Raw genomic sequence first — 18,791 nt, 5'->3', positions numbered from 1 at the left:
GACAAAAGAGCAAGGGCACTACATAGGAAACAGTTGGCCCCCAACTTTAAACTTCAATTGGATCAAGTCTCTAGATTTAACTATTACCAGTTTACGGAAAAGTAGAGGGGTTGAAGGAATACGTTATATACCACACCGACAACACAAGCAGCAATATCCCAAATGTAGGAAATTCTACAGGACAAACGACTCAGCCTCTTCAACAAATACGTGGTAAGAGAGACAAAGAAGATTAAGACATAGTTAAGAGATTTGTCAACCAAATGCAATCTGTAGACCTTGTTTGGATCTGATTCTAAAAGAAAACAATAGAAAGGGGACATTTACGAAATGACCAAGGAAAGTTGAATCCCACCCAGATATTTAATGATAAAAAGGAATTATTGTTGATTTTGTAGGTTTGATAATGGTATTGTGACTATGATTTTTTAAAGAAGCTTTATCTCTTAGAGACACATTCTGAAGTATTTAAGGATAAAATGATTTGATGCCTGAGATTTGCTTTAAATTGATCCACTGGGTCAGAGTAAAGAAGAAATGAGAGTGGGTCTGTGTTGAGAATGACCAAACTGGGTGAAAAGTAGACAAGTGTTCATAATGATCTCTCTGCTTTTGTCTAGGTTCAAAGTTTTACAGAACAAAAATTTATTTACAAAAAAAACAAGGCAAGAGAAGGCCCTAGTTTTTCATCATGGCTCCAGGACTGACTCTTGAGAGGCTTGAACAAACTTTTACCTCGCTGAGCCTCAGTTTCCTCATCCAGAGCCCGAATGGGTTCAAGTCCTGGCTCGGCCCTCACTTGCTGTGTGACTTTGGACAGATTCTTAACCTCTCTGTGCTTCAGGGCCAACAGGAACAACAATAGTCCTACCGCAGGGGTTGTGGTGAGGATTCAACATGTTCATTCAGGTAAAGATCCTGGCACGCAGCACTACATGTTTGGTTTTATTCCTACTGCTGCCATCATCACTGTCGTTGATTATTTTCTACATTGAAGAGGAAGAGGAGAAGAAGGCCCCCTGGAGATGTGGTCCTCCCCTCGCAGAACATCCAAGTTTTAGAAGCGTTTCCCAATTCTCCCCATCACACTGGAGCTGCTTACTCCAGCTTCCTCCCCAGGATCAGACCTACACTCTGGGAAAAAGGGACACTCCTTCTCTGGCAGTGACGACCCTAATCACCTGCTTCTCCTTTCAAAAATGTCCCCGTCTTGGTTCCTTTGGTTCCTCCCCCCTCTCCCCCTCCCCGTCTCTGAGCCCTGCTTCCCTGTGGCCTGTTCCCAGGCCCGCCTCTCTCATCCCTGTTCCCGTCCTTCTGGGGCCCCCTCCCCATGACTTCCCCTCTCATAATGCCCAGAAGGACCTGTGTAAACCAGAAAAGGCAAGGTGGGGTGAAGGGAGGTTGGAAGGAACCCGGGACTTATGAATGCATAAGGCTGAACTTTCTGGAAGTGGACGGGCCGGGTGCCAGTCCTCCTAGGGTTCCTGGATCGTATTCTCCTTACAAAAGGGCCATTATGAAGACTCCACATCCCCCGTGTGACAGGTTGGGGGCCTGTAAAAAAGTGCATGACGTCACAGGGACCAGGAGATAAACAGGGTTCCCAGCTGCGTCTTATTCTCGAGGGCACTGGGATCCTGGAAAGAGGGCTGTGGGAGGGAGGGGGGTGCTTCAGAGAGCCCTGTGGCCATTCCAGGCTGTTCCCCAAAAGGGGCCTGCAGGACTGCCCAAGACATCAGGGAGCCCTACAGCCATCCGAAGCCCCTCCCGAAACCCTGGAGTGACTCGGCGGCTCACTCCACCCCCTTCCTCGCTTCCAGACGTGCACATGGTCACTCAGCTTGTCCAGCCCCACAGGACATCGTGGAAGAGTATCACCCCACCCCCAACCTCTCTTTCTCTGCATTTGCTTCGGGATCATTTCTCTTCTCCCGAACGAGAGAGGTCACATGGGCGAGTTAGGAAAATGTGGGCTGGTTGTCAGGAGAGCTGGACTCCCGTAATTACCTAACTTGGTGGAGTCCACACTCCCTTTTTTATAAAAGGAAGAGGCTGCAGTTAAAGACTGTTAAAGTCCCTGCCAGTTACAGCGGCCTATTGTTCTACAGGTTCTAAGGAAGTACGTTACTATCTTCCCCACCAGTGCTTCAGTCCACGGCTTGATTCAGTCTACTCTTTCCCATGAACACTTATCTATGTTCAAAGTGACCCTCGGCCAGCTCCCCGCCCCCCCCCCCACACACACATACACACACACACACCCCTTGAGACCAGTAAGAGTAGAGAAGTTTAGTTAAGGTGTATCCAATTTTCCCTTTTAGCTCTGAGAGATACTTGTTTGCATATTATTTCCATGTCGTCAAATGGAAATGCACTCATTTGCATGAACATATAGAAGACATTACAAAATCACCAACACAGCCTCTCTAACAGTGGGTTACAGCTCAACACTTCAGAGCCCTGAAATGGGACCAACAAAAATCTCACTAAGTAGACTAATGGTCTACCAAACTTTCAGGGTATAGGAAGGAAATATTAGAATTTCAATTCATATTTATTTTGATCAGATCCTTTAAATTTTTCTATTTCTTACATATACTTTACACTCCTCCAACCATATTACAATAACAGGATACGCATGTAATTTATAAACATGCATATAGTAAGGGTCCAGGCTCAGAAAGATTTTGCAGATGGGGTGCACGATCAAAAGCTTTGCAGCCATCATCACTCTAGACCATCTCCCAAAGCTGGAGGCAGTTGCAAAGTTTTGGTCCAGCCAAAGCTGAAGCAACAAGGGAGGATCCCAGGTAAACCTCCACCAAGGCCACACTGGCCAACAGAGCACCAGTGCATACCAGGGCACCTGTCATACCACTTGCCAACAGCCTGGGGACATCATGGCATATGGCGTCTCCTTCCTCCCCAAGGTCCACTCTTGCTATGAGCTCCCATCAGCGAGGCTCCTTTTGGTCCAAAGAACCCTGGTCCCCACCCAAGGACCCCACTTTCTTTCCAGAACAGTTGGCCCTGGCCCTCAAGTCTTCTTTTGTTTCAGGAGCAAATGTTCCATTCGAGGGTGAGTAATGCTGAAGACCCTAGAAAGCTGGTCCTTTCTAGAGCTTCTCTCTGGGATTCACTTACTGCATCTGACCAGACATATTTGTTATCGAAGAGAGAAAACATGACCTTGGTCTTCAAACAGATAGATGATAGATATTACCTAAAGGCAGATAGACAGATACATAGATGAATGATTGATAGACAGATAGACATAGATAGAAATAGATAGATGACAGATTGATGATAGATGATAGGTAGATACATAGATCGATAGATAGATACATAGATGATAGACAGATAGATAGATGAAAATAAAGAAAAAACAAATTGGCTTTCTGGGGGACTATCAATAAGACAGCACACTAAACTCCTCCCTGGGTGGGAGGGTACCCAGAGACACAGGCTGCTAAGAGTGAAAGAACCGTGTACCACGTAGGTTGTTTCACTGGTTCATTGCATGAGAACTGACTTCCCATTTGGGGCTGACCTGCTAGACTAGGACGATGCCTTCACCAATGGAGAGGAAGCCTAGGACGCTGGGCTACTCACCTACACACTGGTTGCCTTCATCCATCTGGTATCCAAGGCGACACATGAGAGGCCTCGAAATCGTGGGGTAGTTTGGAGCTGACAGCGGGGGTGCAGCTGCTGGGTACGGACCTGAGTAGGGGTTGGAGTAGGGGTTGGAGTAGGGCCCTCGATACACTGGGTTTGTTCGGGGGATGCATAAATACCCGCCGTTTTGGTTAACACACATCATGTCTCCTCGGCAGGCCTCGGGGATGGTCCGGCACTCATCAATATCTGCAAGGGCCACAGAAAGGACAGGCGTTAGTGGCCCCTTGGCCACACTGTGCCAACTTCAGCAGAGCTCTGTACCAAGAACGCCATGAAGGACACCCAAACACTATTTACCAGCATCTGCTCCCAAACATGTAGGGCTGGGCCTGGCAGCTACTCCCCAGATATTGGCTGAATTGAATCAAACTGACAAGTGTCATCCAAACGTCAGCCATCAAATACCATCATCATGATGTTTGGGTCACAGCTACCAAAACCTGTACTGTCACATGCTTAATACTTTTCTCTTAAATGAACCCACACTGAAAACCCAAGTGGGGACTTCCCTGACGGTCCAGTGGTTAAGACATCGCCTTCCAATGCAGGGGGTGTGGGTTTGCATCCCTGGTCAGGGAGCTAAGATCCCACAGGCCTTGGGGCCCAAAAACCAAAACATAAAACAGAAGCAATATTGTAACAAATTCAATAAAGACTTTAAAAATGGGCCACATAAAAAAAAAAAGAAAGAAAAAGAAAACCCAAGTAAACATATTTTTTTCATCTTACGTCACGACAGCAAATGAAAAAAACCCTATCAATGATCAAAGATAGAAGGTAAGTAAAAATAAATATATAACTATTAAAATAAAGATGGTTTACCTGTGGACGTACCACCTAAAAACATCTCAGGTATTCTTTTGTGTCCATATGACACTCGGGAAACGCTGGGATGGACCTAATAATTGTACCCACTTCTACTCCAAATAACAGCTGGGCGGGGAGAAAGAGTCCGCTGCGTCCAGAAAGACAAGGCTTGGCCGAGAGCTAGTTTCTTATTAGGAAAGCAGAGACTTACTTGAGACTCGGCTCACACCGTGCCAACAAACAGGGCCCGTTTCCAGCCAGGCTGGTGCTCTGCTTGTTGTGTCTAGAGCGGGGTGTGGGAGTGGCAGGGGGGTAGGTTCTCTAGAAAATCAGCCTTGCAGGGCCAGGGACAGGGGAGGCCTGAACTGAGGCGCCAGCGTGAGCAGCTGCCCCAACCCCCCGCACCGGGGCTTCCCACCAGCCTTGGGGTCTGCTCCATGTGGGGCTGGAGGCTGGGAGAGAGAGGCCTGAACCCTGACCGCTCACTCCAGCCACCTCATCTGAGACTCGTGCCAACTCCCGCCTCAGGAAAGGGAAGCGTGGAGTCCCATTTTCTAACTGTAAGCCTGAAAGCGTCATTAAAACTGGTGGGCCACAAAAGACGGCTGCCGTCCCTCTCTGCATCCCTTGGCACATTCTCAACGCCCTTCACCTTAAGTCAAAGTATGAGCCTAGAGCTTCCAAGGCAAGGCTTTTTCCCCACCACCCATCATTCTTTTCAACCCTAACTAAGCTCAGAGACTACAAATGATTTGGCCTAAATCAAATATCATTAAAAAGGTAAATATATCCCCGAGGGGAGAGCCTTATTCCTTTTCTATACTCTATGCTCCATCCACAACAAACTAGTCTATACTCTGAATGTCTTTTCAATGCCCTGATCTTTGCTTACGCTGTTCCTACTACCTGGGATGCTATTTCTCAGGATCCTATTCATCCTTCAATACCCAATTCAAATGTGACCTCCGTGAAGGCTTTCTTTATTGACCTCAGACGTAAGGCATCACTCTCTCCCCTACTTCTGCAGGACTGATTGCTTTTACCTCATCTTGACAGTGACTTTATTCTACCCTGTACAGTTTACTCCATCTAGACCTACCTCTCCCACTAGAGGGAGCGCTAGGAGAACAGCCCCAAAATGTCTGTCCTCTTCCTTGGAACCTGTGGCTACATTAGGTTACATGGCAAAGGGGAATTAGGTATGGATGGAATGGAATTAAAGTTGCTAATCAGAAGACCTTGAGATGGGGACTTCCCTGGTGGCACAGTGGTTAAGAGAATCCGCCTGCCAATGCAGGGGACACGGGTTCGAGCCCTGGTCCGGGAAGAGCCCACCTGCCATGGAGCAACTAAGCCCGTGCGCCACAACTACAGAGCCTGTGCTCTAGAGCCCGTGAGCCACACTATGAGCCTGCATGCCACATCTACTGAAAACCACGCGCCTAGAGCCCGTGCTCCGCAACGAGAAACCACAGCAGTGAGAAGCCCGTGCACTGCAACAAAGAGTAGCCACAACTAGAGAAAGCTGGTGGGCTGCAACAAAGACCCAACACAGCCAAATATAAATAAAATTTTTTTAAAAAGGGTTCTCTTAAAAATAATAATAATAATCTTAAAAAAAAAAAAAAGAAGAGCTTGAGATGGGGGAATTCTCTAGGATTATCTGAGTGGGCCCAGTGAAATCACACAAATCCTTAAAAGTAGAAGAAGAGGCAGAAGGACTGGTCAGAGAAATGAGGCAACAGAAACATGTGAGGGACTTAACTTGCTGGCTTTGAAGATGGAGGAGGGGGCCACGAGCCAAGGAAGAGGGTGGCCTCTAGGAACTGCGAAAGGCCTTCAGCCGACAGCCAGCAAGGAACCAGGGGCCTCAGTCCTACAACCACAAGAAACTGAATTCTGTGGGAATGTAAATCCATGCAGCCACTATGGAAGACAGTGTGGAGGTCCCTCCAAAAATTAAATCTAGAAATACCATGTGATCCAGCAATTCCACTTCTGGGTATATATCCAAAGGAAATGAAAACAGAATCTTGAAGGGATATCTGTACTGCCATGCTGATTGAAGCACTATTCACAACAGCCAAAATATGGAAACAACCTAAATGTGCATCAGTGGATAAAGATTTGGGATGGATAGATGGATAGATAGATGTGATATTATTAATATTATCATCATATGAATAATATAATATTACTAATAATCATATGAATATTACTCAGCCATGAGAAAGAAGGAAAACCTGCCATTTGCAGCAACATGGAAGAACCTTGAGGGCATTATGCTACGTGAAATAAGGCAGACAGAGAAAGACAGATGCTACATGATATCACTTATGTGTGGAATCCAAAAAGCCAAACTTACAGAAATAGAGAAAAGAATGGTGGTTATCAGGGGCTGGAGGGGTGGGGGAAATGGGGAGATGTAAGGGTACAAACTTACAGTTAGAAGATAACTTCTAACTGGAAGGAAATGGTGCACACTACTGTGATTATAATGAACAACACTGTATTGCATACTTGAAAAATACTAAGAGAGTAAATCCTGAATGTTCTCACCACAAAAAAGAAATGGTAATTATGTGATGTGAGGGAGGTGTGAGCTAAGCTACGGTGGTCATCACATTGTAATATATAAGTGTATCAAGTCAACACATTGCACACCTTAAACTTACACAATGTTGTATGTCAATTACATCTCAATTTTTAAAAAAAAGAAACTGAATTCTGCCAACAATATGCATGAGCAAGAAAGTGGATTCTTCCCTCAAGCCTCCAGAAAAGAACACTGCCCTGCCATCACCTCGATGTTAGCCTGGTAGAACTTCCATCGGGCTTTTGACCTGTGCACCTGTGAGATCATATATTTGTGTTGTTTAAGCCACTAAGGCTTGTGGCCATTTGTAAAGGCAGCCCTAGGAAACTGATACAGATGGAGAGCTCCTTGAGGCTGGGGATCAATTCTTCCTCATCTCTGCCCTGTCGCAGGGCTTACCCAGTGCCAGGCACAAAGAAGGTGATCAATGGAAGGGTGTCGTTGATTTCAACCATCCCGTGGCACTGTTTTCTTCCACGGGCAAGGCTGATACAGATTTGACAATACTGAGTGACGGCTGAGACAGAAATGGTCCTGTGATTGAGCTGTCCCTGCACCCCACCCAGAGAAGGATCTTCAGTGGCCTCCTACCTAAACACTGTCCTGATGAGCGGTCCAGGTCAAAGCCGTTAGTGCATTGTTGCTGCAGGAAGGGAGAGAGAGAAACAGGAGAGGTCATTCTGCTTACTTACCTTTTTTTTTTCTTTCACTATAAAAGTATTCTAACTGCATCACAGGAGGTATGGAAAATGGGTAAAGAAACAAGGCATTTATAATACCAACATCTGTGTTATAACCTCTATTTGTCCCTTTTTTTGGGTATTTTCTTACAATCATTTTACACTTTAGCATTACTTTTTAAGCCCCTGCATCATTGCTTCAGAATGCCCATTTTTAGCAGATGGTTATGGGGACTTCTCCCTGCTCTGGTCATGAAGAGCAATACTAATCGCATCTGATCTGCCCAGTGAGGCTTGCCCTGTGCTCAGCCCTTTCTGAGAGAGGATAGGACTGCTTTTAAGGGCAACCACTCTCTTTCTTTGGGTGCTATTTAACCCCTTTGCAGCGCCCGGCATGAATTCTTCGCCCCCCATGAAATCCTCGACCTGATTACGAGGTCTGTGTGTAAAATAAATCTGCACAGTGATGTAGTCAGTTTTTTAAGAAAAATAGAATTGGGGAAATTCTTCCATTTTAACCTCAGGAAGACAATTACACAAAGATGAGATGCTTCCAGAGACCGCCAGGTCTCAAAAGTCCCTGAGGGCTGCAGGCTTCACATACAACTTGAGTTACAACTTCATGCATTTAGAAAAATCTCATGGGCTCAACAATCACCCCTAGAGCTGACATGTTATAGGAATAAGTCAAGGAGGTGTGGTTTTGCCCGTGGGGGTCTCTTCCCTGGCCTTCCCTACGGTTTATGGGGTTCAACTTCCCTGAGCTATGCGCTGGTTTGTGGAGATGATGGATTTAGCCTGCATTCCTGGGAGTGGGGCCTTGGGGCCAAAGAAATGGAGCGGATGAGCCAGGAGGTAGTGCCATGAAGTTCAGGAAACCAAGAGACTCGAGTTGCAGCCCTGGCTCACCAACTACGTGCAGGCGTGGGTTCAAGCCCACTACCTGGCTTCAAATTCTCACTCTAGCCCCTGTTCACTGCATAACTTTTCTATGCCTCAGTTTCCTCATCTGTAAGATGGAGAGGATACTACTTACTTCTGAGTGGTTGTAAGGACTAAATTGTTAGTGCATGTAAAGTGCCTACAGTGCAATAAACACTATACTATAACCCGCGCCCTCTCTGGATCTAGATGTTAACTGTCACCACAGAGCTAGATCAGAGGACGCCAAGGTCCTTCCAAGGTCTAAAAGTCTTTGGTACTCTTCCCAAGATTCTTTCCACCTCCAATGAAATATATTTCAAAATTCTTAATATGAAGGGAAAAAACATTTAAAGGGTGTGATCAAAATAAATATGAATTGAAATTCTAAGATTTCCCTCCTATACCCTGAAAGTCTGGGAGACCATCAGTCTACTTAGTGAGATCTTTGTTGGTTCCATTTCAGGGCTCTGAACTGTTGAGCTGTAACCCACTGTTAGAGAGGCTGTGTTGGTGACTTTGTAATGTCTTCTATATGTTCATGCAAATGAATGTGCATTTCCATTTGACTACATGGCCCCTCAGCCCTGCTCAGAGGTGGGGCTTCTCTCATTTCTGAGCTAGAGATGCAGAGGGGCTGCCCTGAGCTCCTCAGGAGGGATCTGTCCACATTTCTCAAGGGCTGACACAACCGTCACTTTGTAAAGTCAGGGATGGTGCAGGCTTCTCTGCACAGTCACCCAGGAGCCCAAGCTCCCCCTACACGCTCCTCCCAGGGGTCCGGGCCAGAGGTGGGTCCTCACGGGTTGGGCGCTGAGATGCCTCACAACTGCATGTCGGCCACACACACCCACGTGGGCCACACGCAGGCACCCAAGGGGCACCACTGTCCAGAAACACTAGAACACGCTTGACTTTTTAACACACTAAGTCAAGACCCCCAGCCCCACCAAAGGGACAGAAATGAGGCAGCATGATCTGATTATAAGAGTCTTGGATTGGGAACCAGGACACCGAGGTCCAGCCCTGCCACTTATATACTATGTCACCGGGGGCAAGTCTCAACTTCCCTGAGCCCCAGCTTTAATCTCTATACAATGAAGAGCTCGGTTTAGGTAAACAACACAATGCGTGGCTGGACACCCTCGCCCTGGTTTTTAACACACTTCCTGATAAGTAACAAAATAAAAGTCTTACCTGTGCATTCCCAGGCCTTGGAAGACAGAGAGCCAGAATGGTCACAGTGAGTATCCTGTGGAAGAACGAGAAGTCAATATAAATGCTCAGGATGCTCCCAGGACCCAGGTCTGGGGTAACTCGTGCCTCTCGTGCTGCCTGTGTGTTTACAATGATGACTTCACCTTGTGCTTGTCTTTGGGCAGGGGGATGGGGGGCGATGCTCCAGAGAGGCCGGGGAAACTCCAGATGCCCCAACCACCCCAAACAGAACCGTGCCCCCTCCACTGGTTTCATATGTTGGGATAATGTGTTCGGTGGCATTTTTATAAATAAAGGGTCTTGCTGCTCCAAATCTAACGCCCACCGCCATGGTATTAACAATGTATTCACCAGCCGCTTGGCCTTTACTCCTGACACAGGGGACCTGCCTGAGTTTTGAACATCTTCATTCTGAAATGACCACAGTGTGAAGAAGCCGTCGTGCCCTCGGATGATGAGAGGAAAGGAAAGTACAAACGTGAAGCACGTGAGCTCCATGGAACAGAGGTGTCAGGGGGAAGGAACGCACGTGCTCCCAGAGTGCGCCTCACACAGACCCTGATGGAGGAGAGGACGCGGGGACCTGGGCAGCCCCAAGAAGGAGCACAGCTGACACTTAGGAGGAGGTGTCAATAAACTGTGTTTCTGCATAAGCCACTGAGCCCTGATCCTGCGATTTCTACTCTTCATCATTCACCAGCTGCTATCCAACAAAATCGCGGTCGCCAATTAGCTTTAAAGATAAAAAATCAATACCACCTTACATCCAACAGGATGGCTACAACCAAAAAAGCCAAAAGCTGGTGAGGGTGTGGAGAAACTGGAACCCTTGTGCACTGTTGGTGGGAATGTACGTTGGTGTAGCCACTATGGAAAACAGTCTGGAGGTTCCTCAGAAAATTAAAAATGGAACTACTATATGATCCAGCAATCCCACTTCTAGGTATATATACAAAAGAATTGAAAACAAGGTCTCAAAGAGATATTTGTACACCCATGCTCATAGCAGCATTATTCACAATAGCCAAAGGGTGGAAGCAACCCAAGTGTCCATCAACAAATGAATAAACAATGTGTTATATACATGCAATGGAATACTATTCAGCCTTAAAAAGGAAAGAAACTCTGACAAGTGCTACAACATGGATGAACCCTGAGGACATTATGCTAAGTGAAATAAGCCAGCCACAAAAAGACAGATACTGTTTGATTCCACTTATATGAAGGATTGACAACAATCAAAATTATAGACAGAAAGCAGAATGGTGGGTGTCAGGGGCAGGGGGAGGAGGGATTAGGGAGGTGTTTATGGGTATAGAATTTCAATTTTTCAAGACGAAAAGAGTTCTGGAGGTTGACTGAGCCACACTGTGAATGTACTTAACACTACGAACTGGACACTTGAAAATTGTTAAGGTGGTTAAAAAAATCTATGCAAATACAGAGCTTTATTTGGTGCTGTTATTATTGAGTTCAACAGGGGTTTATCTGAGTAGTTACTAGCTGTGAGCAGGGACCCTAGGTAGGCAGAAAAACTACAAAACTATGACCCAGATGCTGCCCTGGAGAGCTGGTGGGGGAGCCACGTGAACCAACAATGTCTATACCCTTTGGTTAGGGCACTGATAGAAATGCCCACTGAGTGCCAGGAGAGCCAGGCTGCGGGTAGGGAATGGAAGGTCAGGGAAGGCTTCCTGGAGGAGGTGATCTCAAAGGCTTCTTCAGTAATTCAGTGGACCTGGCACCTGGTTGGATTTAGTGACCTGTTACTGTCAATGTATACCTTCACTTGACAATCCCTCCCTTCAGAAAAAGAGCGTTCAATAGACTGCAAAACTCACTCAATCCATGACAGAAGGCGCATATGAATCAGCAACGCTGGGGTACTTGGAGGGCCCCAGAATTAAGGTGACATCCAGAGGAAACAGGACTCTAATGTGCTGTTGGGAGAGGCAAGCCCACTTCCTTCATCGAGTCCTCAATCCAAAGAATAAAGACCCTGGAAGCCCACAAGTTTTCCTTTCATCTGAGTGCCTGTGTGAGCCAGATTCTAGAACACTGGAGACAGCTCTGACCTTATAAAGTGCAGAGCCAAATCCCAGGGCTTTTTGATATTCACAACAGCCAGATTTATATCTGGAAGGAATGAAAGAACAATAACAAATTTATTTTCCAGGCTGTATATTATGAATTTCAACGTTTTCCTGTTTCTTCACATGAAGTTTCCTTTCGGTTGGTTATAAAACCCTGTCTCGTTTTTGTTGGAGACAGGACAGGCTGACAACGCAGTGGACTTCAAGACCTAGTGGAAAAGGCATGCTAATCCATTTCTCCCCCTACCCCACCTCCCCTACTCCCTTTGGCTAGAGGGCAATCCTCTTTGGCTAGGGACAGGTCTCCTCTGAGAAAGCCCATCTCAAGCCCGGCCTCCTGCAAGGGCCACAGCTGGGGCCTGGGGGCCAAGTAAGCTCCAGGCTTAACTGAGACGGTTTCCCAAAAATGACATAACATCCAAGCATTGCTGCTCTCACAGCGTCACCCATAGCTGCACTTTGTCATGAAAAACTCTAGAAAACTCCAAAATTAATTAACTATAAGAAATTTGGGGATCCTTTGATGTTCAAAACTGGTCCCCGGAACTTTCAAAAGCAGGTGGGTCCACCCATTTTGGGCTCCATCCTCAAGTGGAGGAAAGCTGGGCGGGGGTGGACGTGGGGATGGAGGTGGGGGACCAACTGAATCTCAGGGCTGTCTGTTCAAGAAGTGCTGGTCCCCGATCCAGGATGACAGGATTACAGCTTCGTTTTCAGCACACACACGCACACACACACACAGACACACAGACACACAACACACACGCACGCACGCACGCACACACACACACTTTGTCTAAAGCAGCTACGTTTTCAAGAGTGCGCTGGATAAAAACTGCAGATGTAATCTAGATAAAATTCTTTAAGCTTTAACGATCCCTTGACTGGAACTTCAATTTCCTTAAGGAATATCAAAATGTTTGCTTACATGCATTTCTGTCTGCAGTCCCCACTTTTCATTGGCTCGAGACTTCTGGGTCGCATGCCCTTTGAGAATCCCACACAGACATAGAGCAAATCCAGCCCCGGGATGTGCAGCTAGCCCGTTCGCTTGTCCAACAGCCGATGCAGCAAAATAATTGCTAGTGAACTAGTAATTGATCTCTCAAATTAAAAAAAAAAAAAAACTTAAAAAAAAATTTAAACGGCACACAAATTTGCTGCCCTTTCGGAAAAGAAAGAAAGAATCAGGCTCTGAGATTTTTGCCGACCTCTGTCGGATGCTGGCTTCTGAAACTGTCTTATAAAATACCCACTCCCAAAAGAAGGCTTCAAGATGGAAATTACAGAGGCGCAGCTTTTTACAATTAACAATATCATTGCATCACTAGCTAATGCCTTTTCCAACATCCTGACACAGCCTGAATCACGGCCATAGCCATTTTCCACCCATCGGGTTTGCAGTAAGGTTTCCAGACCCTGGAGGAAAAAGTCCGGAGCAGAGAACGTACCTTTTAAATCCTGGCATGTCCAAGACGCGTGGGCAGGAGAAGCAAGGGGGAAAAGATGGAGAGCTCTCAGCGCGGGACCCTCGGAGCAGTTCCTGAACTTCGGCCTCCTCTGGGCCTGTGGGGCTCGCCGATACTTTTATTCCAGGGGGGACGAGCGAGGCGAGGAGAGGACAAGGGGAGAGCCTGGGTCCTCCGAGCCACTGGAGAGCTGACAGAGAAAGCACCTGGTTTTGCTTAGCCCTCTTCAGTAATTCAGCATTAAACCAATTGGAGGAGGAATGTTAAAAATGAACACTTCATTTTCTAAGTATGTTAAACAATGCAAATGGGGCCTCAGTCTGGACACAGCTGGTTCAGATTACAGCACTCACCAACTGGCTAGACGCCTCACAACAATCTTGGGGCGTCTGCCAGGACCAAGTGCTCAGTGCTGGGAGGAGAGCCCTTTCCCGGGCGGCAGCGCAGCCACACTCAGGCTCCCAGCATCTCTACGGGAGGCGATTGGCGGGCAAGTGCAGGAGGGTGGGGTGCGGCGGGCGGGGGGGGGGGGCGGCTGGGAGGACCTGTTGACCCTTTACTTCCCACCCGGGGAGGAGGTCCCCAGGCTGGGCGGTCGTGGCTGAGGCGGGGGTGGGGATCCAGAGCATCTGCACTTGGTCATGGCATTGGAACACCCATGAAAGTTATTCCCCTCTGGGAGAGGAAGAACTTGAACTCATGACAAACACAGCGACAGGGACTAGAGTCTTGATTTATTGGGAAACCAGACCCAACGAAGCAGAGGCTTGGGGTAAGCGGCAGGAGACTCACGATTTTCCAGAAGAAGGGGTGGGGAGCCTGAGGGGATGGGAAAGAGGAGGAGGATGGAAATTGGCTGACACTTATTCAGGACGTCAGCTTGTGCAATGCAAACCTTGGGGAGGACACTCTCCCAGGCCCGCCCTCAGGCCCTGATTCTCGGGGCCTGTTCTTGCTTTAAGAATTGTCCATGCACCGAATCAACATGTTGTACACCTTAAACTTACACAATGTTATATGTCAATGATATCTCAATAAAGCTGGACAAACATTTTTAATTGAAAAAAAAAATGTCCCTTGGCTTGAAAGTGATTTTAACAAGTAACAAGGTGATTTGAAAAGACAAAAGGACAGTCAGGGAAACCAGAATGATGGATAAATAATAATAACAAAAGCTCTTTGGTAAGTCCTTTATATTTGTTGTATTGGTGGTTTCACACTATTTCTTTTTCTTTCTTTCTTTTCCTTTTTTTAAAGCATTAGATCCCTTTTTATCAAATGAAATCTGACCAAAGACACTATTCTTTAAAAGATGAAAATGGATTGGCAGTAGTCCAGGCCCCTGCTTCCCCACCTGCACCTTCCTTTGGGCTCCACAACACAGCCCTACCTCCAGCTGGGAAAGCACTGGTGAGGTCCTTTCTCCTCATGATAGGAATTATTACCTCCATTGTACTGGAGGGGCTTATGAGAGGTTAGGTAACTTCCCCATGGTCACACAGCTATTCACTGATTCTGCTGAGCCTCCAAAGTCTGCATATTTAGCCTTCCTAAAGGGCATTTTTTTTTTGTAAGTAAACGGAATCCTACTTATGAAAATACATTCAACGAGAAAGGCAAACTGTTGATAGTTGTTGAAGCTGAGTGTCCATTATACTATTTTATTTACTTTATATGTGTTGTACGTTTCCCATAATAAAATATTTTAAAAATATATTATATTTACAAGGTTATTCCTTGCTCCCATTGCTTGGAATAGCAAAAAGAGTATAAAGAGCCTTATCCATCAATTAGGCATCGATAGGGTTAAAGTAAGGGACTTCCCCAAATAGACTATTGCGCAACCAATACAAAACAGTGGACATATAAGAGGACATACTGGATGACACCTTTGATACAGAAGTCAAAATGAGGTAGTCACTGGGAGGGGGCACAAAGGACCTTCTGGGTGCTGGTAATATTCTAATTATTCATCTGGATGCTGGTTCCACAGGGGTGTGTACACTTAAGATTTGTGAAGTCTTATGTATGTTACACTTTATATTAAAAAAGAAAAAGACTGAAGGAGTTCCTTATGGGCTGGTATTGAAAGACTTGCAATAAATTCTGTAGGTCAAAATTGTAGAATATCGGCAATTTCACATCGATCAAAGTAGTACGTTAATAAGTGTAACAATAAGTTGTAGGACTGTGTGTAAAGCATGCCACCGTTTGAGAATAATGTATATACACAAGTTCTTGCTTGCATGTGTATAGAGAAGACCTCTCCAGAAGGATATAGGAGAAGCTGTTAGCATTGTTTGCCTCCTAGGAAGGAAATTGGGTAGGCGGCTGGGGAAGAGATGTGAGAGGAGAATTAGCCCTTCCCTGCTCACCTTTTACTATAATTTGAATTGTGTACCATGTACCATATTTTGTACCTATTCAAAATATGAGGTTAATTTAATAATATACTCTATTTGTGTAGAGCTCTTTGGTGGGGTAAGGAAGAGGTATTTTTTGTTTGTTTTTTGGCGTTTTTAAAAAATATTTATTATTTATTTGGTTGTGCCGGGTCTTAGTTGCAGCTCGTGGGCTCCTTAGTTGTAGCATGGGCACTCTTAGTTGTGGCATGCATGTGGGATCTAGTTCCCCAACTGGGGATCGAACTCAGGTCCCCTGCATTGGGAGCACAGTCTTAACCACTGTGCCACCAGGGAAGTCCCTAGGAAGTTTTAAATGACTTAGTCCATTACTTCACTTATACTATCAACCCTTCTGAAGGATAAGGAGGGAGAGGAAATCAGTATGACTGTTCTCTGCATGAGCAAATGGAGAGCCTTGAAAGCAAAACTGTCCAGAGACCCATCTTGGACCAGAGATTGCTCCCACCTTAAAACTATAGGGTTGGAAGAGGGGAGAGAATAAGAGTTCCAATAAAATTCTGAGTCTTGATTTTGCCACTTACCTGTTGGGTGACCTTGGACAAGTCACTTAACCTCTAGGCATCTCAGTTTCCTCACCTGCAAAATGGATACTATTTACCTCTCAGGGTAGCTGTGGGAATGAAATAAAAGTTAGTTATCCTCGTGATTGTCACTGTGTCTAAATTCCCACCCCTACACACTCCTGTCCCAAATATCTTTAATAACTGGTAAATTATCCACTTCCACGGACGAAACAGCCCCACTCACTGTTGAGCAGGTCAAATTGCTGGAAAAGTTCTGTAGTGTATTGAATCCAAATCTGCTTCCCTATGTGGAACTACCTTCCATGGATTCTAATTCTCCCCTCAGCAGCCACGGGCTAGTCCCTCTTCTACGACGCAACCAACTGCCTTTTCGTGAAAACAGTTCTACCCCTTGACCTGGCTGGTATCCTCTTCCCCAGGCTGAACAACGCCAACCCCAACCCTGCCCCGCCGGTGTCACGTGACCCGTGTGTCACGTGACCCTGCGGCAGCCTGGTCTGTCTCCTCCTCCCTGGGCTGCATCAGTTCTTGGTTTGCACTGAACTTGCACCAATGAAGCAACTTGGAGTCCACAGGCTGCTTAACACCATCTCTGCCATCCCACGGTTGGGTTGCAAATTCTTTTGAAGGGAGAACAGGTTTTGCATGCATCCCTATTAAATTTTTGTTCATTGCACAAGATCTTTTTCAAGATGAATTCTCCTATCTAAAGTATTAAGTATCACTCCCAGCTTTAACAACTACAGATATGTTGACCTTGACCTCTGTGACTTTATCAGAGTTATCAATAAAAAATTTACTGGGACAGGCGCTGGAGTGAAGCACTTGGTCCAGGCTGGCACTGATCCACTTCTTTCTTCAACATTTTGGGGCCACTGCTGATTGTCTAATTCAGGGTGCCACCCACTCCACTCAGATCACATTTCCCCAACTTCTCCACAAAGACTGGGTGAGAGGCTTTGTCAACTGTCCTAACATCAAAATGCACGTTTTAATCGCATTCCCGATTTAGCAACTCTGTTTTAAAAAAGAAAATGCGATTTGTGAGCATGAACTACCAGTGAGTCTGGTTAGTTTCTCAGCACTTCCCTTCCTAAGTGCTTTTTGTTTCTTTTTTGGTTTTTAGTTGCAAAATAAGGATCCCAACCTCTGCCTCTTCTCCCAGCATCAGAATCAAATACAACACAACTAAAGAACGACTTACGACGTGTAAACTGTAGTAGAGGGAAAAGTTTTCAATCAGCAGTAATCGCGCCTCCGATAAACCTCGTTGGCTGTGATACTGCCACTGTGCAAAGCTAAATTGCAGTATAAATGTAAGAGGTTATCACCGGCTGAATGGGACTTTCCTGGCTCCAATGAAACTCAGTTTGCTCACAATGCCGTGGGTTGGAAGACAGATGGGCTATTTTTTTTAAAAAAGGTAATGCTTCAAATTGGAGGAAAAATTCACAAAATTCGACCTTTAATGATAGATTTTGACGATTAATATTAAATAAATTTTTGACGATTAATATTAAATGTTTTCACTGTCCAAAAATAACTACATTGTAGTGCCTTTCTAGCAGTGAATGCAAAACGCGGAAGGGGACTATGAACTGTCTACGGTTATGCTGGTGTCTACACACACTCTCTCCTTTGACCCCCCACAATAACTCTGTCAAAGAGGAAACTCTCCATTTGGCAGAGGAAGAAACAGACCCAGAGAGATCAGAGCCACACCGACAATAAACAGTCCAGATGGAAGCCCAAACCGAGCCTATCTGGTTCTGGAGCCCTCATTGCCTCCAGCTGGCCAAGCCTTGCTACTCCTGACTTACAAGGCTGGTTCCCGCCCTTCGTCTTAGCTCCTCAGGAACACTCCAGAACTCCCTGGGCCCTTCCATCATTACCTTCTCTTTCTACTTCCTCAGTACTAATAAAGTCTTTCACTTCTTATATTGTCCAAACTTGGCCCAAAGCAATCCGAAAACTAAAATGGCAGCCAACGCCAAAGAACGGTATCGGGCAGAAGCTCCACTACACAGGTCCTCCCACCCTAGAAGGCGGGAATTGTTGTCCTGATGCCCTAGCGGCTTCCACTGTCCTCCTCCCTCCATCAGGCCTCTCAGTGAGTATGTGTCAGTTACCACCTAGTCCCGCCTTAACCCTCTGAAATCTCACGATGTCCCCACCAGTCACCCAAGATGGTGCTCCCTAAGTTTCCTAGTGATCTCATGGCCAAATACAATGCCCTTTACTCCATTCTAACTGTTCCTTTGTCTCTTTGAAGTGTTTGACCATTGATGACTCATCTTCTCTCTTGTGTCCATGACTGTTACCTTGTTTTTCCCCATGTGTCTGACTACATTTTCTCCAGCCCCTCCCCCATCCCCC

At 46.0% G+C, this 18,791-nt stretch overlaps 1 protein-coding gene and 1 non-coding gene across 3 annotated transcripts in view; both read right to left on the bottom strand.

Moving 5' to 3' along the window:
- Positions 1–13,891, bottom strand: part of FBLN5 (fibulin 5) — an 83,279-nt gene extending 69,388 nt beyond the window's left edge. Inside the window, exons 1-4 of one of the 2 annotated variants that reach the window (XM_067727511.1) lie at positions 13,448–13,891; positions 9,883–9,937; positions 7,676–7,727; positions 3,613–3,867 (exon numbers count right to left, since the gene is read on the bottom strand). In XM_067727511.1, coding sequence (XP_067583612.1) covers positions 3,613–3,867; positions 7,676–7,727; positions 9,883–9,937; positions 13,448–13,464 — 379 coding nt within the window. In that variant the 5' untranslated portion in view covers positions 13,465–13,891. Of the gene's footprint in view, positions 1–3,612; positions 3,868–7,675; positions 7,728–9,882; positions 9,938–12,924; positions 13,276–13,447 lie in introns of those variants that run through there. The other variant, XM_067727505.1, reaches the window with a different exon arrangement.
- Positions 13,892–17,569: 3,678 nt separating this feature from the next.
- Positions 17,570–17,715, bottom strand: LOC137207723 (U4 spliceosomal RNA). The gene has a single exon (XR_010935224.1). It is a non-coding gene; the product is annotated as a U4 spliceosomal RNA (small nuclear RNA).
- Between the last annotated feature and the right edge of the window lie 1,076 nt (positions 17,716–18,791).

Source organism: Pseudorca crassidens, chromosome 1 (genome assembly GCF_039906515.1).
Source record: "Pseudorca crassidens isolate mPseCra1 chromosome 1, mPseCra1.hap1, whole genome shotgun sequence".
Taxonomy (NCBI): Eukaryota; Metazoa; Chordata; class Mammalia; order Artiodactyla; family Delphinidae; genus Pseudorca; species Pseudorca crassidens.
This window is presented reverse-complemented; position numbering and strand designations above follow the sequence as displayed.